Genomic DNA, 22,325 nt, shown 5'->3' on the forward strand with positions numbered 1-22,325 from the left:
GCGTTTCGCCGTTTCTAGGGCCTACTACCATCCAGTGCAGGGTAGCAGATATTTGTTAGGCCGCGTACCGATCGGCGGAACCGACTTCTCCACGAGACCTTACACCTACGACGACTCTCCCAACGACGTTTTGCTTCGAAATTTCTCGCTTGCCCCGGAAGATTACAACTACAAAATTCCGTACATAAGGAAAGCTCTCGAGTTAAATCCCGAGGTAAAGTTGTTCAGCGCCGCATGGTCTCCTCCGCCGTGGATGAAGACCAACGACAAAATCAACGGATTTGGTAAGTTTCGTAGCCCGACGTTACGGCGAGGAGGAAATAAACGTGTAACAGAATTTGTAACTATCGACAGGATTCCTGCAGGAAAAATATTATCAAACTTACGTCAACTACCTCTTGAAATTTCTCGACGCGTACAAAAGCTTCAATATCAGCATATGGGCCATTTCGACGGGTAACGAGCCGCTGAACGCCTTCATACCACTGGACCCCCTTAACACGATGGGATGGACACCCAAAACCCTGGGTAATTGGGTCGCTAATAATTTGGGTCCAAGTCTGGCCAACTCCGTACATAATGGTACGTTGATCCTTGCTCTGGACGATCAAAGGATCGAATTACCCTGGTCCATACAACAACTCTTCCAAAACAAAATCGCGGAGATGTACACGGCTGGTATAGCTGTACATTGGTACACCGATGACTTCATTCCGTCAACGGTGTTGGATCTAACGCACAACTCCTTCCCCAACAAATTTATCATGTTGACAGAAGCCTGTACAGGTGTGTATTTTACATAGACTATCTCCATTATCCAAAGATATTGTAAACTTTCGTTCGATGCAGGTACCGGAATCGAGTTTCCAAAGGTTGACTTGGGATCGTGGAGTCGAGGACAAAGATATATCTTGAGCATAATAGACGTAACGCCAATCATACATTTCTGTTTGTCGTAATCGCGAAACGTGACAATCTTTTCTTCCACGAAAAATTCTCTTCTTCTAGTACCTTAATCATTGGGCAATTGGATGGGTGGACTGGAACTTGGCGTTGAACACACAAGGAGGACCCAACTGGATTAACAATAACGTGGACGCGCCCATTATCGTCGTTCCAGAGACAGACGAATTCTACAAGCAGCCTATGTACTACGCTCTTAAACACTTGAGTAGATTCGTGGAAAGAAACTCCGTTAGGGTCTCTGTTACCAGTACGAGCACAGTTCCAGCTACGGCCTTCGTAACGCCGTCGCAGGAAGTCGTCGTTGTGTTGTACAACAAGTAATACAGACTTATTCTCGACTCTTCCGAATTAACCGTCAAGTTTAAAGGTTAAAGGTTCGGCTAACAGATATCGTTCGTTTTACTTTGCAGCCTCGACCAACCGACGAGTGTTACCTTAAGGGATTCGAATAAGGAGGACATTTGCTTGGAATTGCCTGCGTATTCTATAAACACCGTGATCTACGCGCTATAAAACTTGGAATTATTAACGCGAGTCATGGTAACAAATTGCGTTTCTATCTATCTTTAATACCGTTGCTGGTAATAAACAATAATTGCAAACTACAATTTACCTATTTTTCTTTTATTCTTCCTACTTCCTATTCCACCCTTCTTCCATCTATCGTTGAAAATAATCACCGTACTTACGCAAACTCTTAAGCAATTATGTTATGATGCAATGAACTCAGTCGTGCAAATGTTGTAGCGAGTGGTGTTTAAGTAATAACATCAAAACAGGCACAGATACCGTTCAAGTGGCTCGTAAACTAGGCAAGAAACATTTGTAACCCAAGTGACAAGTGGGTGGACGTTGATATATTGTTTCTACAATTAGGCCGATGAATAGACGCCAAGGTACCTATATAAACCGTTTATCGTTTCACTTGGCAATCACTCGACGTTACCCCTATTTTCAACAATGAACATGGGGCATATGTGGAAGACCATTTTCGCGATAGCCTTCTTCTTCGGCAAAGGTAAGATTGAATATTGTTATTGTCAATTCTAACGCTGGCATTCTCCTCGATTAATTACAGGTATCGCAAACGAGTGCGAACCGTACCGCGTGGACGACGTGGTAATCGCGTGTGTCTGCAATTCCACGTATTGCGATGGTCCATCGGACGACGAACCGAAAGTCCCAAAGGAGGGTAGCTCTTTTTGGTACGTGACGAATAAGAATGGACTCAGAATGCACAAGTCAGAGGTGAACTTTGGCAGCTGCGACGGCTCTCCCGCCGATGCAACCATCACCGTAGATAGTAGCAAGCAGTACCAAACGATTTTAGGTTTCGGTGGTGGTTTTACCGACTCCTTTGGCATCGATTTAAGTAAACTCAGTCCAGCCGCTCAGGAACAACTAATTCGGTAATCGTTCGATGCATTTATTTCGATATCTTCTTTCTTCTTCGTGTGTATTTACCAACGAAGGTTTGCTGCTTACAGAGCGTACTACGATCCGAAAAAAGGAAGCGGATACACGTTGGGCCGTATACCCTGTGCTAGTACCGATTTTTCGACCAGATTTTACACCTACGACGATGTTGTCAACGACACTTCTCTGAAACACTTTGCACTCGCGGAAGATGATTACAAGTATAAGATGCCGTACGCAAGGAAAGCTCTCGAGTTGAACAAGGAAACGCTATTCTTCAGCGCCGCGTGGACTCCTCCGGCATGGATGAAAACGAACAATAAAATCAGTGGAAAGGGTGCGCGTACGATTGAATAAGATGTTGATTGGATAAAAACAGGTTACATTGGCAATAACGTTGTTGTTCTACAGGTTACTTGAAAAAAGAACACTACCAAACCTATGCTAATTACCTGGTCAAGTTCATGGACGAATACAAAAAGCATGGTATCGATATGTGGGCCATTTCGACAGGTAACGAGCCGCTAAACGCATTTGCATTTAATTTACCTCTCATCAGTATGGGATGGACGCCTAAAATGATGGCTGACTGGATTGCAAACTACTTGGGTCCGACCCTATCTTCGTCGGCACACAATAAAACGATGGTATTAGCCTTTGACGACAACAGACATGTATTACCCTGGTTCGTCGAACCAACGCTTGAGAATCGAGCTTCGTCCAAGTACGTTGTTGGCACAGCTGTTCATTGGTACCAAGATTTCCTTGCTCCTGCCTATCTACTGGACCGAACGCACAACGAGTTCCCGGACAAAATTATTATAATGACCGAAGCATCCATAAGTGAGTCTATCGCGCACCAGCTTTCGCATAACGTACTAATAATCGTTGCTTTTTACATCGGTCTATAGTAGATCCAGTATGGAACACTTCTAAGGTCAAAGATGAGTCGTGGAGTCGGGGAGAAAAATATATCTTGAGTATAATAGAGGTGGGAAAGGTTTATTTTAATCGCGAGAATGATGAAATAATTTTCAACGAAACATATTTTTGTTCAAGTACATGAATCATTGGGCGGTTGGATGGGTAGACTGGAATTTAGCTCTGGACGTATCCGGTGGGCCAACCTGGCAGAAAGATTATCTCGATTCTGCCATCGTTATAAACGCGGACGAGGATGTATTTTATAAGCAACCTATGTACTATGCAATCCATCACATCAGTAGATTCGTCGGTAGAGGTTCAGCGAGAATTTCTGTTACCGGTGATACCTCAGCAGTGGAGTCTACAGCTTTCCTCACGCCATCGGGGGAAGTGGTTGTTGTACTGTATAACAAGTAAGACGCAATATCTTCTTCTTAATATTTACGAAATTTTTCTTGCTAAACGAAATATCTTTGCGATCAAGTTGATAGAAATTTTAGAAAATCTTTTCCCTCCTACAGGGACACCGTACCCAAGCACGTGATTCTGAACGATTTGCAAAATGGTCCGCTTTGCTTCGAGTTATCTCCCCTATCGATGAATACTTTGAAATATAAATAACCAGATTCCCTTCTCTACTATACTAAATCTCATAAGTAAGCCAAAATTGTAAAAAAATTGAAAATAAAATAACAATTCCGCCCAAATAAAGAAATATTAGTGTTTCTTCTTCACCGCTTTCCGATGAAATTTACATCTACGAAACTTGTCACGTGTACACAGGAATTAAATATATAGTCGAATGTGATTACCTTGTATATATTAAGAACAATATAAATAATTGCCATCTTTACTATCATTCGTGATATTTATATTTTTCAAATACATAAATTCAGTACTCTATGCATCTGGATAGTATGTTTTCGCCCAACGGCCTGATTTCTTTTTCTTCGGATTTTCTCGCAAGTATTTTGGTACATAAATCGGTAAATGATCGTCCATTCTTCGTTTCGAGGCATTATAACCAAACTGCCACGGGTCGCGTTTCTTATCCAGAGGACGAGTATCGTTGTCGATCATATAAATTTTCTGCCAATGGTATATCTGAGGCTGTTTGCTATAAAACAAAACACGAATAAAGAACTTTATATAATGATGAATAATCTTGAACTTTATAGATGTAACTAATTACGTACAAATGTCTCGGTCTGTTACTCGTAATATGTTTAAACCGTGTTTCTAACCACGATCTTCGTTCAGGGTCTGCAATATCTGCAACGTGCTTTACGGATTCACCTAAATACGGCTTCATATTTACATTAGTCCTTTCTACAGGTATATTCATATAAAATCTGATTAATTTTCGTAAGACATCTTCGTTAAACCCTTGAATTTCTCCATTTTCTACGGTATCGAATAATTTCATGGGTTCTGTTATCCAACACATATTACGTTTGCAATTTTCATCCGGATAGTCTAAATGTAACATTATGGTGTTTAACTGATAAGCACAGAATGACCAAAATTTACCATTTGTTAAAACTGTTTGTGATACTAATGGATATGTTAGATCGTTTCCCATAGAAAAGCCTAAAATTAAGCATATTTTCTTTTAACAATCAAGTCGATTCAAATCAAGTAAATTTTAAACAAGTTTCTCTTTTAAGTAATACCCTGATAGCAAGCCTGTGACAACAACCAGCCGTAAGATGCATAAATAGCTTGTACCGTAATTGCATCGTCATCCACGTTTCTGGTATCAGAATATACCTCGTTTAAATTATGGTAAGACAGTAAACCAAACTCGGCAGGATCACCAGGCCAAAAACCAGGTATGCAAGTTGCGTGTTTATGTGACAAGCGATAGCCTAGTACTCTAGGATCAAATTTGAATTCAGGAATACTTAAGTCTGGATTGGAAGATTCTGTTAGCGAAAGAATCTCCTTCAAGGGAAGTAGATGTCTTAGTTGCAAAATTGGTGAACCGTAATATTGAACAGGCATATTAATTGGCTCGCTTGCATGTTCTTTCGTACAGTCTGGATTTTCTGTTGCTTTGCTAGATAAAGTTGGACGTTCTATACCACCTACAAACCAAAATGCTTCTACTCTTGGTTCAAAATCTATTTCAGCTTCAAATAAATGTGGTGTATTTGAAGACAGAGTAGCCAATATAATCCTATTGATTTGGTACACAAGTGCTTTTGTAATCTCATCCTCTAATATCTTTTTCCTTTCCTCCTCCAATTGATCTGCTACTTTATGCTCCCTTCTACAACATGCGTTTATTATGTTAAGATTATTTAAAATTATTGCTCCAATGTTTCACATGTGTAAAACTGTTTAAAAAGCGATTAGTATTAGTGGTATACTTTACAGTGTTGGTACTCACAAGCTACTACAATATTCAAATGTAATTACATTTTCTATATGACGTTTAACAGTCTCTATTAAAGCATCCATTTGTTCTGTACTAATTACTGTATCATAAAACTCAGGTAGTTTACCATTGTTTACAACATGAGTATGTGTAATGTACTGAGCATGATGCAACGAATTGTACGGAACCTTTCCTTCTTCTAACATTAACGATTTCCATCCATAGTAACGTGGCATGTTAATTCCAAACAACTTCTCCTCTACAGTATTAAGCTTTTTAATTTTCTCGTACCATTCTTCATGTTTCCTTTTAATCGAGGCTTTGCGGGATAAATCCATTATAGGTGGATAAATTACATTATCTGTTTCACACAGCGCGGTACTTGTATACTTTCGTATAACAGCTTTTAAAGCACTTACAGAACAATTTGAAAAAGGCTTCCGCAACCCGGTGTACATGTTGACAATTGACCACGATCTTTCGATTAATTTCTATTACCAATTATTACTATTATTATAACGTATTCATAATTTTTTACAAGACTTATGTTTCATTTAAATTTATACCGATGATCAGAGGTTATGAAAAATATGCAAACATTGTAGATATACGTACTACTTACCTTTCCCTAGTTTCAACGTTAACCAATGAACAAACGTCCTTGAAGATCCACAAGAAAAGAAAATTATAAATTTTATGCACTTGATATATCTACTGACTATTCTACAACATTAATTTACGCGAATTGTAATTTTGTTATAAATAATTATTACGCATCTGTATGTCGGAATTTATGAAAGTATTATTTAAAAAACTATTTTCACATCGACATATGAAATTATTTCGAAGATTGATAATACGATTGATAATTGACTTAAACTTACAATATCAATTGTATGGTTTTTTAATAAATTGAATTAAAGGTTTTACGTACGATTTGTACGTTTCAGAAAATTTTAACGTACTAAAATATGTTCTATACCGTAGTATGCTATACGTATGTACACGTATAGTATTTATAAACTGCATGTAGCGATCTGTTTGCCGCAAATAATGATCTTGCTCACGATTTTTCCAGAAATTTAATTTTCTTGGTTGATATCCTAACTTTGAGCATAGCATCTACATAAGTACAAAGGATATGTTAATTATTGTCCAAGTCACGTATTCGTACTAAGATAAAAGAGTTTATTACATTCATGTTTATGAGGTTAAGATATTCGAAAAATGCCGCAAGGAACAAGAAAGAAAGCGTTTAGTGGTAAAGCAAAAAAGCAGCAGTTGCAAGCGAAAAAGCAACGGCAAAATTCAGCTTTAAATAGTACGTGTATATTACAACTTCAACGAGTGTTCTATGTTAAATATTTGAAATAACATATTTTTCTAATCAACAGCAGGCTGTCATAGCAGGGGCGACGAAGGCAACGGCGAGTTTGAATACAACGCTATACAAAAGATTAATAAACAACCAAAAGATGATAATTCTTCTAAAAACAGATATGCTTTACAATTTTTCCAAGAAAGCAAAGAAGAATTGATGAAAAGAAAGGAACTAGGTAGAAGTACTATCGAACCTTTATCTCTTAAAGATCAAGAAGTTTCCGATAACTATTTTCCACCTGAAATCGATATGCCCAAAAGACCACCTTGGGATTTCAATATGTCGAAAGATCAATTAGAATTAAGAGAGCAAAGATATTTTACCGTAAGGATTTACAGTTTTCGTTTAAACTTCTTGGCGTGTAGCTTTAGGTTAATAGATTCTTATCTTTTTAGGAATATTTGAAAAATGTGGGAAAATTAAGCGCTATCAGTTACTTTGAATTAAACATAGAGACTTGGAGGCAGTTATGGAGAGTTTTAGAAATATCAGATGTTTTACTGATCATTGTCGATATCAGATTCCCTGTTTTAATGTTTCCTCCATATTTATACGACCATGTGACAAACGAACTTAAAAAGGACATGATTTTGGTATTGAACAAGGTTGACTTAGCTCCTCCTGCCTTAGTAGTAGCATGGAAAGAATACTTTCGTACCATGTATCCAAAATTACACATTTTGATGTTCACGTCGTATCCTACGTATAATTTACGCGGCAACAGAAATGAAACAGAAGGATTGAAACAACGACGTAGGAAGGGAAAATTAAAAATGGCAGCAGAAGGAGCTCAGAAACTGTTGGATGCTTGCAAGGAAATAGTCGGGGATAACGTGGATTTGAGTTGTTGGCACGATAAAATTGAAGAAGAAATGCAAATCGAATTTGATTTAGACGATGCCGATCATAAAGATAACGTTATCATTGAAAAAGAAGATACAAGTTATTTCAAACATGAACGTTATAAAAATGGAGTTTTAACCATCGGATGTATCGGAACTCCAAATGTTGGAAAATCGTCTTTAATGAATGCGTTAATGGGTAAATGTTATTTCGATATAAAAAACAAACAGTGTTTAAGTACCGAAATGTTAAGAATGAAATATCGATTGCAGGAAAGAAGGTTGTTAGCGTATCGCGTACACCGGGACATACTAAACATTTTCAAACTATATTTCTTACAAAGAACGTTTGTCTCTGCGATTGTCCAGGATTGGTATTTCCATCTACAGTACCTAAACAGCTACAAATATTAATGGGATCTTTTCCAATAGCTCAAGTCAGAGAACCGTACTCGACAATTCGATTTCTAGCTGAAAGACTAGACTTGCCAAAGATACTGAAAATACAGCATCCGGACAACGACGATACATGGTCCGCTATGGACATTTGCGACGGATGGGCTGCTAAGCGAAATTTCGTAACCGCACGAGCCGCCAGGCTCGATTCTTACAGAGCAGCTAACTCGTTATTGAGAATGACGCTCGAAGGAAAGATTTGTATGTACGTGTATCCACCAAACTGGACGGATAAGAAAGGTAAAGGTTATTACGATACCGGGTATAAATGATCTATCGCGTAAAATCGATTCGTTTTTTCTCTACAACGTGTAAAATTTGACAGACAAATGGGAGAATCATTCGGAAGTTGAACTTGTCAGATGGATTCAAGCTAGAAACAAAGAACACGACGTTAACGAGTTGGAAAAGGTGTACACGTCGTCCGAAGATAAAAGAAAGGAGAATCGGATGATTCCGACGGTACCGCCAGCCAAGAGTCAGTAATACCGCATGTTGTTAATAAATTTGAAGCATTGTCTACAGATGTATAAAGAAGTTGGTTGTTTATTAGTTATTGTTTAACATGTTTTATTAATTCCTAAATACACGTTATATGCGTTAAGCTATCTATTTCCAACGAAATAGGCTATAACATTTATAACGGAAATGTTCGATAAGTAAAAACATTATATGTATGTCTATATATATATATATATATATTTTATCACGCATTATTGTTCTGCATCTAACGATTTCTAATTATTTATTGTACCGTTATGTATATATACATTAGCTTCTGTTACTGTTTCGTTGGTCCACCACTATGCAGCAATATATTATATTTACGAAAGGGAGCTCTTACATAGAAGCACGATCAGTTTTCATTTTGCTGTTCGAGACGATTTGCAAGAAGAAATAATAGATAATTTACGTTTCGAGGCCTATCGAATTTATGTGAGAAAGCGTAGCAGAAGATGTGTAAATATTAACAGAACAACGGTAATACGGTAATGCAACAGAATTATTTTTGAAAAATGCAGAGTTATATTTATAAAAGTAAACTATAACTATCTATATTGTGGAAAATGTGCAATTCACGTTTCTAAGCTCCCAGCAACTTTTTAACGGAGTAACCAGGTATTGCATAAAAGAACAACAATATGAGTATTATTAATCCGATTGTTACTACAGCTTTTAGGATTGCCCATTTGTAGTTGTGCCACACGATGTACTTGATGGATTTCAAGGGATTCAAGAACCACATGAAAGACGCGTCTGGTCGACTGAAAGAAGAAGTAAAGGATTGGTGGAGCATTGGAGAATTTTCAAGTAGATGGTAGTTAAGAGGAATGATCGTAGCTCACTTTGGTTTGTCAAGCGGATCCGGTTCATTTCTACCGAATCCCGCAGGATTCTTCTCAGCCTCTTCTTTCGTCAATAAATGAATTTCAGCTTCTACCTTACCCTAACGAAGTTTCACGAAGGATTACGAGAGTTTAGAAATTCCCTCGACAGACAGTCGAGATACGAATGGAACATTTACCGTCAGTTCCGTGTCTTCGTTCTCCTTCTTCACGTAAAACGGCCACCAGCCTTTTACTCGTTTTTGTTTGAAAATATTTACAGTTGGCACAGATCCATCGGTCTTCAACATGCTCAAGGTGCAAAGCTTGCTATTCTTCGCACCGCGAGGAAATCGATTCAAGTCGAGGGTGATAGCACCGAGAAAATCGTCAGCCGAGAAATGATCCGCGTCCCAGACCTGGAAAGTATTATGCATGTATAAAGTTCTAGAATCGAATTCTCAAGATATTACCTGTAATTCGAGACGAGCCGGTATCTTGCATTCAGTCTCGTCCCAGCTGAAAAGGCTCTCCTTCCGGTTGATAACGATCTTCTCCTCTGCTACGAGATAATCGAACGGAAATATGAAGCGCCAGTTAAAATTTCCTTCGCCCGTTAGGGACCGGTAATGGATATCGGTGGATTGGCAATCCTCCGGACCTTTCAACCATCTATCGAACAGACAGACAGTTATTTCATTGGGAATTTTCATTCGTCAGACTGTATTCTTCGCACACTGTCTGCGTGGTGTTAGTAGTACCCTTTGACGTAAATGTCGCTCATCTTTTCACCGGTGAAGAACGCGTCGTCTTCGAGCACGACGTCGTCGGTGTTCCATATCACGATTCTGAGCTCGTAACTCTTCGGTTTCCTCGGTGAAATATTGATCGAAGGTCCCGGCGAAGGCATATCCATGGGGAACATGTCCACCCACATCTCCAGCTTCCCTTGCTCGATTCCTGGCTTCTCGGGATTGTAAAGCGGACGCGTTTCGACGTGCTCGGGGACCAAGGCGCAACCGATCTTCGGGAAAGCGTGCCACTGATGAAGAACAGCCAACGCGAGGTGCTCCTCCATACCTTTGGTGTGAACGTAAAATTCCATTTCCTCGTTCGACAAACAAAATGTTTTCCTCCCTATCGTCACTTTTCCGTGCGAATACACAGGCCCGTCCACCTTTCCCTCCTTGCACAGCCTCGACAACACCTGAGTGGGTTTCATCGCGTCCCTCCATTTGTTGTAACCAGATCTGAAATACTTCAACTTGAATAACTATGTCGTCTCTGTAAAACGAGTTTCTCAGAAGGGGACTTACTCGTCGTAGTTTCTGGCCAGACCGCAGGTAGCACGATGCTTGCTGTAGAATCGATTCTCGAGGTCGATCTTCGTTTCGCCGATCATGTCGTCCGCGCCGAGTAAGTCCCAGTCGAGCACTTGAACGGTGAGTAAGGAGTCTTGCGGGAAAGTTGCCTCTATCTCGAAGCACCTTCGACGTAAACAGGTTGAACGTGATTCCAGTTGAGAATAGCGTTTTTCTATTCTAATAGAATAGAGCGTTACGTACTTGCCGAATATTGGGTTGAGCTGCTTCGACACGTAATTCTCCTTGTCGCTGATCCTTTTGCCGCCCAGTTGCAGGACGACGTAAGGATCAGCCTTGCCGTTCAGGTCACAGGGATGAAGATCGTTCGCTTTCACGATGTACACTCGAACCAAGACGTGGATCGGTTCGTTGGAAGGTACACCTTGGAAGAATCCAAATTGCGGATCGAATCCCATCACCGTGTGCTCCGTCAGGTCTCTAGGAAGAGGCCACTTGTAAACCTTCAAGGCCCCCTTGAAACTTCCAACTATCCTCGACTCGTCCTCGGGCTCGTCTCCAATTTTCTTCCCCCGGTACAGTTCGAACGTGTGCAACCATTCCTTGAACTGTTCGAATTCCGGCTGAGCTTCCAATTCGTTGGGGTAAATCCTGAGGAGGTGCGACGTCGGCTGCTTGGGGCTGAGCTTCGACACGAATCTTGCCGCGTTCGCGCTCGATTTTAGGCCGAACAGTTTTCTCGGACTCGCTTGGTTCTGACGAGCGTAATTTTCCTCCAAGGTTGGAACCGTGCCGTTCGCTTGCGCCTGGAACATTGGTTTCTCTCTACGAAGCTCCTTGTTCGCCTCTATCATTGCTTCCACGGAGGCGTAGTACTTGGTCCACCAGTCTTGACAACCGTCCCCGTCCTCGGACGCGCCGAGATCTCCTGACAGAGGTCAGGATCTTACCTTACCTTGAAAGGATTGCGTGAGTTATCGAATAGCTCGTGGTGACTCACCCGTGCTCCCGTCGTTGGCCAAGCTCTGCTTCTTCCGTATGTTCTGCTCCGTTTTGTCCCTCTTCGTCGGCCAACCTTGCTCCAAGCCCAGAGTGATAATCGTGTCTGCCAGCTCGGCCAAAGACTCGTGGAAGGAGGTCTGCTGATACTTGATCTTCGACGTATCGAAACCTGTGGAAATATGTACATACTTGGACGTTCGAAGCTTTCGAACTTGAATATTACCCACCCGTGTACAATTCCAACTGACAGAGACTCCTCTCCCTCTCTTCGGCCTCACTCGCCTTCTTGGTTTGCGGACAGTACATGTACTTGTGTATCGAATTGATCGTGTGCGTTCCAACGAGAGTGTATCGACCGAAGCTCCTGCAATCCACCGCCCTGATGGACAACGGTGGCCGATACAGTTCCTGTTCCGGTAACTCCAACTCCAACAGCTTGACCGGCGTGTTGAAATTCGGGTTCTTCTTCGCGTTCGTTATCACCGAAGAGTAGAGGATGTGACCGGCGCATTCCACGTCCACGCGAGGCTTGTCCACGGTCATCAAGTGGACCCTCTTCAGGTCCCTCAGGCCCCAGAATAGAACCTCGATTCTGTCGCACGGAAAGAAATTGTCGATGTCGATTGTCGATTTCGAGCGTAAGTAAGTCCAAGCTGAAAACCTCACCGGTACTTGGACAGAGTCGGCCGAATGCCGACAGGAACCGGAAGGATGGGTCCTCGATCCTGCGCGCAAGTCGGCGTTTGAACCGGCATTTCCTTCGGATCTGGCAGCGTGGGGAAGCCGTACTCCTTGTTCGATGGGTATTCGAGCAATTCGAAAATCGCGAGAAGCTCGCCAGCCCTTCCCGCACCCCTCGTCACGTCGTACCATTCCAAGGAGGGTGGAAACTCCGGAGGCGTGTAAGTCTCTGTGGCGAGTTTCACGTGAGGTCGCGCGACAGCTCGACCTATGTACTCCGACTTGCCCTGGAACGGCACGCGTTTTTACCTTCATCCCCCTCCTCGTATCTCGCGCAAACAACTTTCTTACTTATCTCAAAACCATCTCTCTCTCTGCTCTTTTATTCGCAAACGGGGAAATAAAATGAACAAACTGTTAAAGCAGAGCCCTCATGCAGTGTTATGTCGATAGTTAGAGAAAATGACTCTGTAAAAAGAGAATCGGAGAAAAGTTGTGCAGGAACGGAAAGAAAGCAAAACTGGGGTATGGAAGAACGTCCCCGGCCTGACTGACGTACCACTTTGTCTTGATCGAAGATTTCGACCACGATCGAGGGTGGGTCCTTTTTGATTTCGTCGTCCGTGCCGTAGATCAAGACGTCGTCGAAGAGGAGAAGCTCGTCCCAAGTCGGGCTGAGAGTCTCGTCGATCACTTGCGTCGACTTGCAGAACTCGCCGCAAATCACTCTGGCGAACGGATCGGAGAGACCGGACGCGTCGCTGCCGATCAAGGACCGAGCCTGATACATGTGCGCTCGTAGCTGGAACTTCTGCTCGGTAATTGGAACGTTTCGAACATTTGAGTAATTCCATGGCATTACCAACTACGATTTCCACGCTTGCCAAGTACGTACGTGTTTATCGACGTAATGGACGATGGTCGGTGGCAGAGCGCGTGGTCTGTCGATGTTCTTCATCTCGTTGCTGACCTCGTACCCCTTTGGTAAACCTTGACTAAAGTACTTCTTGTGCTTCAGTATACCTAGCCACGTGTAAATCCGTAGTTTCGTCTGTATCGCCCAGCCCGAAGGTCCGAATCTCTTCTTCCCTGGAAGCTGTCGATTTTTCGCCGTTATTATCAACGTCAACGTTATCATCAACCATTTCCACTTTCTGTCGTACTTTGAGAAACATGGTTTGCACTTTTCCACAGTATCGCCCGCACTCCTCGTCGACGATCGAGTAAATTAGATCTCTGCCGGGTATCCTTTGATAAGCCACTCGACGTCCAGAGCTGATTACCCAAATGAAAACATCCGGCAGGGAATCTTGAGGCTGAAAACCGAACTTTCGCTAATCTACCCTAGCGCGTAATATCCTCCGTTGATTACTCACGTCTTCGACGAGGAACTTCAACTTGTGCAAGTAACCTTGCGCCGTCTTCAGTCTTTCCTTGAAGCTGCTCTTTGTCACAACAGCCCTCAGATTCCTCGACATAACCCCTACGTTCTCCAGTTCTCTCTGGCACAGTTTCGCCCTTTCCTTGTCGAGCTTCGTTTTACCAACACCCGGCCCTGTCAGGCCCGATTTACCGATGCCCACGTATCGATTGCAGTTGCCGCTCAATTCTTCCAGCGTCGACCGTAAAATTCTCTCGCCCGAACAGTCGTCGGCGTGCAGTTGAGCCTCCGACAAACCTTCTTCCTATCCGGGATTAGAAGCAACAAACAAATGGTAAAGTACGCCCCCCTTCGACCCCTTTCTCGCGACCATTTACCAATTTATCAGAGATTTTGCTGATTATATTGCTGTTGTACATCCTGCGTCTGTTGTCCGGCCAGATGCTGCGGACGTGAAGGCACGGTTTATCGTCCCAGTACGGTAGAAAGTAGTAAATTTTGTCCCTGGTCATCGGTTTGCAGGGTGGAGTAGTGCTCTGCCACGATCCGCTCAATACCTCCTGCAGCTCCTCTTGGTCTCCGCTCGTGCCACTCTTCGGTCCCATCTCGCACATCTGACATCCACCGAATACGATTTAATTTTCGACCCAACAATTTTCAATCGACCCGTTTTTTGCCGCTTACTTTCGAGCTCTCGTTGTGACCGTCCAAAGCGTTTCCCGCGTTCCCTATCGACAACTCCAAGTACATCGGTTTTTCGCCGAGCTTCCTGTCGATCATCGTCGCGTCCATTATGGTGGCGAACAGGAAGAACTCCTCGTTCCTCGCGTAAGCGGATTCGTTTACGGGCATCGCGGGCTCCACCTCCACCTCCGACGGAGCCATTTCAACGTTGTCGCTTATCTCCGTTCTAATTGCTATCAACAATCTAGGGCGTGAAAACGAAATAATTCATCTTGTTCGTCGACTGACCGACGAAAGTAAGTAGGTAAGCAGAGAGTAAGGACGGGGAGAACCTTGCTCTGTAGGAGATTCCCTCGCCGAGTCCCGCGTTCAGCGTGGAATGTTGGTCGATCAGGCTGTAATCCCTGATACTTCCGTAGAAGTGAACGAAAGCTGGACCGAAGGTGGGCAGAAATCCCTTCTCGCCGTCGTTGCTGATCTGCTTCAAATCGACGAAATGCGTACCGATCACCGTCGCGTGAACCGGGTCGTTGTCGCACAGCTGAATTTTAATCCGCTGACAGAGGGGTGGAAACATTTCCGTGAAAACGATCTGTTCGTTCCAAACTGGCGCGTAACTGTTCCTCTTGACGCTCGTCTTCCCCTGAATCGCGTGAAAAGTATTATACCGTTTCAAGGATTCCCCCTTATCGCAAAATCTCGTAAAATCTCTTACGGTCAATCCAGCGAACGACACTTGAACGTACGGATCGACGAGATCCTTGACCTCGCCCGTAAACGCCTTCTTCACGTTCGCCATGATGCTGCTGTTCATCTTCGGCAGACCGTCCGCTCTGTACACCTTCACGATGAACTTGGCCCGCTGCCGCTCGATAGGCACACCGTCCGGCAGTAGCAGATTCCCCTCGATATCGTCCTCGTCTTTCTCGCTCTTCGGCGGAATCTTCACCGAGTCCCCCTTCCCGATCACGCTTATGTCGCATTTCAAATAACCCTTCGGCCCACCTGCCACGTCGTCCGGGTCCGTCAGCAGCGCCCATTTGTGGTAAAATTGGTGATCTACGGAGGAAATGCCGGGAGCGTATGTAACGAACGCGTTTCGAATTACGAACGGATGAGAGAAGATGAGCAGTCATCCGCTTCCGGTGCATCTTTGCGGCCTTTCGAAATCTCTCCCATAGGTACGTGTACACTTTTGAACTCTGCTACTTTGAACTGCTATACACGTACACTAGACCTTTTCTCCGCGATACGATTGATTAAAGCGCAGAGTCACGGACACGCGTGCGCTCGAATTAATCAAAACGGTATACGGAATTCTATTACTATACATGTGCGGTTAGCGTTTTATGCGTTTATGCGTTTATGCGTTTATGCGTTTATGCGTTTATGCGTTTATGCGACAGAAGCGGCATGACTTAGCTATCTATTTACTAGAAGCGATGTGCAAAAGAGTTGGACGAGACATGCGCCGAAATGGTACACGACAAAGATGAGACTGAGATTTTACGTTACGCGTCATGCGTAACAAATGAGTGTAAAAAGCATGCAGGACTCTTCGAATCCGGATAATCCTTTATCCTCGATGAAACTGTTCGACACAGGACTTTCGAGAAAAATTGTACCTGGTTGTGCCCACACAGTCGCGATGTCTAACTTAAAGCTGCCCAGCGTTAGATTAGCGCGTAAGATATTCCGCGATTGCTGCACCTGCGTATCAGTACAAGGTATTTTCACTTGAGGTAATCTTTATTCGCCTTCTCCTATTCTTTCTCCGTACGTACTTAAATTCCGTGAGAACGGCTCCCCTTTTCGCAAATTCAATTCGTCGCGATATTCACAGAACGTATCGACCAAGGCCAATTGATTATTCGAATAGTCTAACGAAGCGGGTAGCTCCCTAACTTCTATAATCAGCAACTATGCCAAGTGAGTGAAAGTTGGAACGTGACTTACCGACAGGGTGATTATTTTATCGAACAGCATTACGGGCGGCATGTGAAAATCGAAGACAAAGTACTGGAAAAGAGAAGAGTAGCAGGAGATCTGATTAATTCGCGGACCGAACGAGGGAAACGATACCAAAAAGGGAGAGTTTAAAAATTGATCAGGCTCACCTCGTTGTAATACGGACAGTTGGTAGATTCTTTCACGCTGGTGTACTTTCGTTGCTCTCCGATCTGCACGCAAACGACAGGGTCCATGTTCAGTCCAGCTAGCTGTCTCGCCTCGATAACGGTGATGCAAACTTGGAAATCCTGCGCCTTCAACGCGGCTTGCCCCGTGTCTGTGGTCTACATCGAGGGAATTGTTACTCGTTTCCTTCTCCCTAGGTGCACTAGGTGCACTAGGTGCACTAGGTGCACTAATTCGTTTTCGAGTTTAGAGAAGAATCCCGAAGCTTCTTTAAATAAATCTCGACAACTTTTCGGGCTCGAACCTTCGGTTTCGGTTTGTTGGTCGGTTTGGCAATCGCTTCCTGAGACTCGTCCGTGTTCCCTCTGACTTGGCTGTCGCACTCGGAGACGTTCGTTTCCAGGGAAGTCGTCGAATTGGTCCTGGAGGATTCGTTAGACGTTGCGCAACTCGAGTCCCTCCTGTCGAGCAATCCGCCGGTGTCCGAGCCGCTGTCGCACGATCGAGCTCTCGCCGGTCTCTGCTTGCCCAGCTTCATAAAGGATCTTAACGTCGAGCTCCGGCTGTAACAACGCGTTCTTTTCTCCTCCCTGCTTGGAATCTTCTCCGCTTTATTTATTTATTTATTTATCTATCTATCTAATTTGAGACGCGAAGCGGTCAAAAATGCCAGGGTGCAAAGTTGGCGGCAAGTGATTCCTCGAGGAATTTCTCACCTCTTGCGGTCGGATGACTTTTCGGGCAGCAACGAGCTACCCCTTTGTAAGAGGCCCCGTTTCGACGTTTTCTCAGGGCTCTGCCAAGAGCCCTTCCTCTTGCCGCCGCTGGTGCCGCTGGTGCCGCTGGTGCCGCTGGTCGCTTGCTCGAGGCTCCTCTCGAGGTTCGCGATGTTCTGCTCGATGTCGATCAACATCTGTTGCTCGTCCTCCATTATTTCCGACACCGCGTACGAGCTGCAACTTCCGTCCGGGGGGTTGTATCGTATTTCGAAGCAAACGACAGCCTGTGAATACCAAATGCATTTTCCTCCACCGAGCCAACCACAATATGCGTCCAACCTTCAATATCGGTCTCGAATAGGGATATTTCAAGGTACGGGAAACTCGACTTCTACTCCTGAATATTTCACGGAAATACCGAACGACCGTTATCAAACGGAAGAGGGTAACGTCGATTACTCGGAACGGGGTAATTGAAACGTGTCATTCGATACAGAATTGAAGTTGAGCGGAAGCTGTTATCGGGAACGTAGATAGCCTCTGTTCCAACCTACCGGAAGCGGTTTGTTATTCAGGTCTACTAACGAATCCGTCACGACGATTCGACCTTCCCGCACCACCGTCTGCAAAACCAGCCCGTACTTGGCCACCATCTTTTCGTTCCTCAACACTCCGCGCGACACCACCCATAATTCCAATATCTCGCCCTCGTCCACCGGCCTTCCCAAATTCCAGGTGAAACTCTGCAAACAGATTCTTTCGATTTAATCAGTTTGCGCAACCGACCGAACTGAGCGCCAACCTGCTGCTCGGTTGGGATTCGTCGCCCGGTTGGAAAACTTGGAATACTCCAAGACCAATTTCGACTTAATTAACCTCACATTGAACTCGTCGACGTAATTCTAGTTCCGGCACGTCCCACTTTGCATCGCTCGGAGAAAATTCCGCTTTTGGAAAAACGTCGTTGGAAAATATTAAACGTCGAGCGGCTGCGCGTTATCAGATATTTCGCAGTGTATGATAAATTCACGCTCGTATGCAACTCGTGGTGACCTGTTTGTCGATCGACCACATCGACACGCACTTCCCCTTCGGCCGTGACATCAAATTCCGGTAGAAATGCGCGCTCGCGTCAATTGTATTTTTAATATTACCTTCGAAAAATCGCCTCGCGAGAAGAAAAGCCAATCTCCTTTCTCCCCCGCAGCTTTAATTCAAAAATTGAAATTCCGAAGAATCGCGTGTAGGTTAGGTCGCGACGCGAGATCAGTACAGGTACGTTCGCGTTTCTTACGCGTGCCCATTCAGGGCGACGAGTGTCCAAGCACGGAAGACGATAAACGAGCGTTACGTCGGAAAGGCGTTTTCCTAAAGTTCCCTTTAATCGAGGGAAAAACTGGGTCGAGATAAGTGCTGGATAGACAAGACGTACCATGTACAATTCAACGCGCTCGTTTGCTCTCGTTGCGCTCTTCTTGAAAAAAATCACAAACTCTAGATACCGAATCTTACGCGGACCTAACTTCCCTCTTCGTACAGCACGTAAGAGGGAAAGTTGAGAAAAGTTCCTCCAACCTTCGTATTCTTTTCCTACAGATGGGAACGATATACGTATGCAGGTGTAATTGCACTTCCAGTCAGAAGAATAGGAAAAGTTGAACGGCGGTAATGAAAAAGTGAAATTGCATTTTAATGAAAAATGCGAGCATCAACGGCCGTGTTATTTCCCAATAAAGCCAATCTCGTCTTTTCGCAATTTTCTCCCTAGCTTTTATATGCGCTGTCAATTACTTTACCGACGAACTTACGAGATGTCTGCGAATGTCGCGGTTGACTTTCTGCCTTACCTCGTCTACAGCGATATGATCTCCGCTTTCCTCCAGGCATTTCGAGTAACGAGGAACACCTGCAATCGAAACGACACTCTTACACAATCGTTCCGACAGTGGTTCGGGATGGTTGGGCGATAGAAGTGTAGTTTATGCACGAGATGCGAGAAATGGGAAGGAAAGCTTGTATTTCAGCTTGTCGAGCGCTTTATGTATTTGGAAACCGGCAAGATAAATACTTTGAAGGAAATACGAGCGACGTTCCTCTTCTAAGCTCCACGCGAGTACCAGTGAAAAGATACGAGCGGAAATCTGATTACCAGCACGAGTAGGCACCGCTTAAACGTCATCTCGGTGCCCATAACAGATTCCACCAGCGAATAAAAATGCTATCGTATTTATACCTTATCGAAATACTTCGCCCTTGTATTGTACGTTGCTAGCAAACTATAATCTGATTTTCATTCACGCGACCAATTTCTCTCAGTTTCTTTCGCGAATAGCGGCACCGGGGCCCTAAAACAGAAGCTCGACTGTTATTTCAGCTAAAGTCGAGGCTCGTGTCGGAGAATCTCCGGTCTCTGTTCGAAACGAGTGGCGAATAAAGTTGCAAGTAGAAATCAGAGAATCGCGTGATACTGGACGTGAAGGATAAGTTGACGCCCTAGATTCCTGGGTCACCCTAGATGACCCTGAGCAACGATGAAAGGGAAGATTGGCTTTACGACTGGCGTGACCCTAATATTAATTAGGGAAATCAGGTAAACGGTTAAAGGGGGTCGAGCGAGGTCAGGTTCGTCCGTGAACTGGACCAACCATGATTACTTAAATAAAAGTCCTCTGCTCGCTTTAAATACTGCAAAGCACACAACGTCCGCTCTTTTTTCACCACCGAACAACAACTTCCTTTACGCGAGCTTCCAAGCGGAAAAGTTACAAGTCGCTTGTGGACTTTTTAATTGGATTACCTCGGTACGTTGAAATTGCTCGACTGAATACGAAAACGAAGTATCGTATGGAAGCAAATGGTTTCTTTCAAGCAATCGCAACGATCCGGAAAATGTCGATGAATCGCATTCGCACCAGTATCTCTACGAGAGGTATATTCCCCGTGTACGGTTAATTTTCCAATCGTATACGAAACCTGGTTTAGTATAATATTTCGAGTAATATCGAAATCGCCTGTTCAAAGGTACAACGTTGCATTTGTCCAACGATATTTCAACGTAAATACAGAGGTATTAACCGAAATGTCAAACTGTACGTTGAAATTTGAGTGAGCTAAACCAATCCTCTCCATAACCGAAAAATGTACAATTTCTATTTGCTCAACTGCTATTTAAAACGAGTCGTACACATGTCGACGGTGATCGGCACGTGGGCGGGGATGAAAATAGTCGGGTTTTGTAATTAATTCAGGCAACGTTGCGTTACGATTTCAACAGGGCAGTTTAACGGTTTGCGGTTAGATAAAAGTTCATGGTTGCAATAGCCGACCACGTCCATGGAAGTTTAAGAACAGTGGATTTCTCTAGTAGCTTCGGTCTCGATGAAAGTCGCTGCAATCAAGCACGGTCCGTTGTGGCATGGATGACAGGTTCGTTTTAAATACAGCACGAGGAAATAACGAGGAACAAGTACGTCTAACGATCGCAGATAATTTGAATAGATCGCGTGTTCGTTGATACATCTGATTAACCACTGATTAGCGACGATAAACACGTGGAATCGAAGAACAACGAGCGTAGCTTTTCGATGGAAAAAAAGAAAGAATCAGTTCCCGCTTTAAAATTCGTATCGGAGGAAACGATCGCGAAAAGAGCTCGTTATTTCTGCACGCAACCGTCAAGTTGTTAATTAACGTGTTTGGTGTTTGTACAGCACGCGTCGATCTCCTAATTGATTCAAAATTTCAGCGCCTCGTCGTAGAACGTTATCTTTCGAAAGTAGGTAGTTTATCAAACTGTGCTTGATCGTCTTTTCGGCAGACACGTTTCAAGAAATTCGACTTAACAAATTGACGTATCGGTTAGGTGTCGAGCGAGAGACAACAGGTTACATGGACATGAAGGGAGAACCGTGCATTAATTCCCGAAATAGCGTAAAACAGAATTACTAGGATCGCCGTTAACCGCCGTTCTTCTCCCCGCAGAGTTCAATTAACTTTTCAACTTTTCAACTTTTCAACTTTTCATCGACACTTGGAGAGGAAGACTTACCCCGGAAGTCGACCTTGACGACCTTCTCTCCTTTGCACTTCAATCCTTGAAAGTTCCTCACGATAACGACCAGCGCCATTCTACCCCGATTCTTCCTCGAATCTGTGCAATCTACCCTTACACATCATACCGTGCACCTTTCCTCGATCGTCATCTCGAGCGGCAGAAGAACGGCGGGACCAAGTGGCGGCTGTGATCCAGAGCAATCCGATTTTAAGAACGACAGCCGGATACTCGAGCGTTTTCTGTGAGATTCGAGGGAAACTGTGGTACGCGACGCCGGTGCCGCGAGTCACGGGTGTTCGCCAGCGTCGGCCAGTTCGGACTGGCTGGTGTTCGCGTGTCGAACAACCCCCCGAGTCCTGCCCGTTCCGTCCTCGAGAACTAGCGCAAGCGCCACTTGGGCACACGCGTCATCGGCGCAGCCATCCGCCATCTCGCCCTCTCTTCATCCTCCACAGCCACCGCTGGCCACCTCTTCCTTACAGTCGCAGGACATCCTACCCGAAACTTGCTGACATACTTGAAACGCTGCTGCTGCATACCCGAATAGCGTGTTATCGCGACACCAGTGGCACGCCTGTACAGGCTGATCCACCAAAGGTGGACGAAAGTTGCACTCGTAATTTACTTTTCAAATTTCATACTTGTCCTCGATTATC

General features: G+C 44.1%; 5 protein-coding genes across 15 annotated transcripts in view; 3 read left to right on the plus strand and 2 right to left on the minus strand.

Moving 5' to 3' along the window:
* Window positions 1-1,542, plus strand: part of LOC108577198 (glucosylceramidase-like) — a 43,423-nt gene extending 41,881 nt beyond the window's left edge. For 4 of the 6 annotated variants that reach the window (XM_017940318.1, XM_017940320.1, XM_017940319.1 and 1 more), the window contains exons 4-8: window positions 19-284; window positions 355-786; window positions 850-926; window positions 1,009-1,283; window positions 1,377-1,541. In XM_017940318.1, the coding sequence (XP_017795807.1) occupies window positions 19-284; window positions 355-786; window positions 850-926; window positions 1,009-1,283; window positions 1,377-1,479 (1,153 nt within the window). In that variant the 3' untranslated portion in view covers window positions 1,480-1,541. Of the gene's footprint in view, window positions 1-18; window positions 285-354; window positions 787-849; window positions 927-1,008; window positions 1,284-1,376 lie in introns of all 6 variants that reach the window. The other 2 variants (XM_017940321.1, XM_017940314.1) reach the window with 2 other exon arrangements.
* Window positions 1,543-1,913: 371 nt separating this feature from the next.
* On the plus strand, window positions 1,914-4,005 carry LOC108577205 (glucosylceramidase-like). 3 transcript variants are annotated; one of them, XM_017940330.1, is made up of 7 exons: window positions 1,914-1,984; window positions 2,045-2,375; window positions 2,454-2,719; window positions 2,794-3,225; window positions 3,294-3,373; window positions 3,442-3,719; window positions 3,828-4,005. In XM_017940330.1, exons 1-7 carry the CDS (start codon window positions 1,927-1,929, stop codon window positions 3,925-3,927), a joined length of 1,545 nt encoding a protein of 514 aa, XP_017795819.1. In that variant the 5' UTR covers window positions 1,914-1,926; the 3' UTR covers window positions 3,928-4,005. The 3 variants fall into 3 exon arrangements, with proteins under 3 accessions (XP_017795819.1, XP_017795820.1, XP_017795821.1); XM_017940331.1 differs by having other exon boundaries at window positions 3,297-3,373; XM_017940332.1 differs by having other exon boundaries at window positions 2,454-2,710.
* Window positions 4,006-4,146: 141 nt separating this feature from the next.
* On the minus strand, window positions 4,147-6,362 carry LOC108577204 (28S ribosomal protein S30, mitochondrial). Of its 3 annotated transcripts, XM_017940328.1 has the most exons (5): window positions 6,309-6,362; window positions 5,699-6,177; window positions 4,980-5,578; window positions 4,503-4,896; window positions 4,147-4,423 (listed from the first exon to the last, which is right to left on the minus strand). In XM_017940328.1, the coding sequence occupies exons 2-5, from the start codon at window positions 6,142-6,144 to the stop codon at window positions 4,207-4,209; spliced, it is 1,656 nt and encodes a 551-aa protein (XP_017795817.1). In that variant the 5' UTR covers window positions 6,145-6,177; window positions 6,309-6,362; the 3' UTR covers window positions 4,147-4,206. The 3 variants fall into 3 exon arrangements, with proteins under 3 accessions (XP_017795817.1, XP_017795818.1, XP_017795816.1); XM_017940329.1 differs by lacking the exon at window positions 6,309-6,362 and having other exon boundaries at window positions 4,980-5,575; window positions 5,699-6,212; XM_017940327.1 differs by lacking the exon at window positions 6,309-6,362 and having other exon boundaries at window positions 5,699-6,212.
* Window positions 6,363-6,775: 413 nt separating this feature from the next.
* On the plus strand, window positions 6,776-8,851 carry LOC108577209 (guanine nucleotide-binding protein-like 1). 2 transcript variants are annotated; one of them, XM_017940339.1, is made up of 5 exons: window positions 6,776-7,007; window positions 7,081-7,391; window positions 7,463-8,108; window positions 8,183-8,605; window positions 8,691-8,851. In XM_017940339.1, exons 1-5 carry the CDS (start codon window positions 6,914-6,916, stop codon window positions 8,849-8,851), a joined length of 1,635 nt encoding a protein of 544 aa, XP_017795828.1. In that variant the 5' UTR covers window positions 6,776-6,913. The 2 variants fall into 2 exon arrangements, with proteins under 2 accessions (XP_017795828.1, XP_017795829.1); XM_017940340.1 differs by having other exon boundaries at window positions 7,084-7,391.
* A 598-nt stretch (window positions 8,852-9,449) lies between these two features.
* LOC108577199 (otoferlin-like) lies at window positions 9,450-21,742 on the minus strand. Its single transcript, XM_017940322.1, has 27 exons — window positions 21,664-21,742; window positions 19,463-19,521; window positions 18,170-18,358; window positions 17,613-17,899; window positions 17,201-17,459; window positions 16,878-17,054; window positions 16,717-16,779; window positions 16,386-16,470; window positions 15,476-15,819; window positions 15,093-15,403; window positions 14,761-15,004; window positions 14,454-14,690; window positions 14,072-14,380; window positions 13,859-14,011; window positions 13,591-13,791; window positions 13,255-13,506; window positions 13,111-13,161; window positions 12,681-12,982; window positions 12,242-12,606; window positions 12,013-12,183; window positions 11,256-11,940; window positions 11,007-11,177; window positions 10,452-10,940; window positions 10,164-10,362; window positions 9,891-10,109; window positions 9,712-9,812; window positions 9,450-9,630 (listed from the first exon to the last, which is right to left on the minus strand). The coding sequence occupies exons 1-27, from the start codon at window positions 21,740-21,742 to the stop codon at window positions 9,450-9,452; spliced, it is 6,183 nt and encodes a 2,060-aa protein (XP_017795811.1).
* Between the last annotated feature and the right edge of the window lie 583 nt (window positions 21,743-22,325).

This window comes from Habropoda laboriosa, unplaced genomic scaffold (genome assembly GCF_001263275.1).
Source record: "Habropoda laboriosa isolate 0110345459 unplaced genomic scaffold, ASM126327v1 scaffold597, whole genome shotgun sequence".
Classification (NCBI taxonomy): domain Eukaryota; kingdom Metazoa; phylum Arthropoda; class Insecta; order Hymenoptera; family Apidae; genus Habropoda; species Habropoda laboriosa.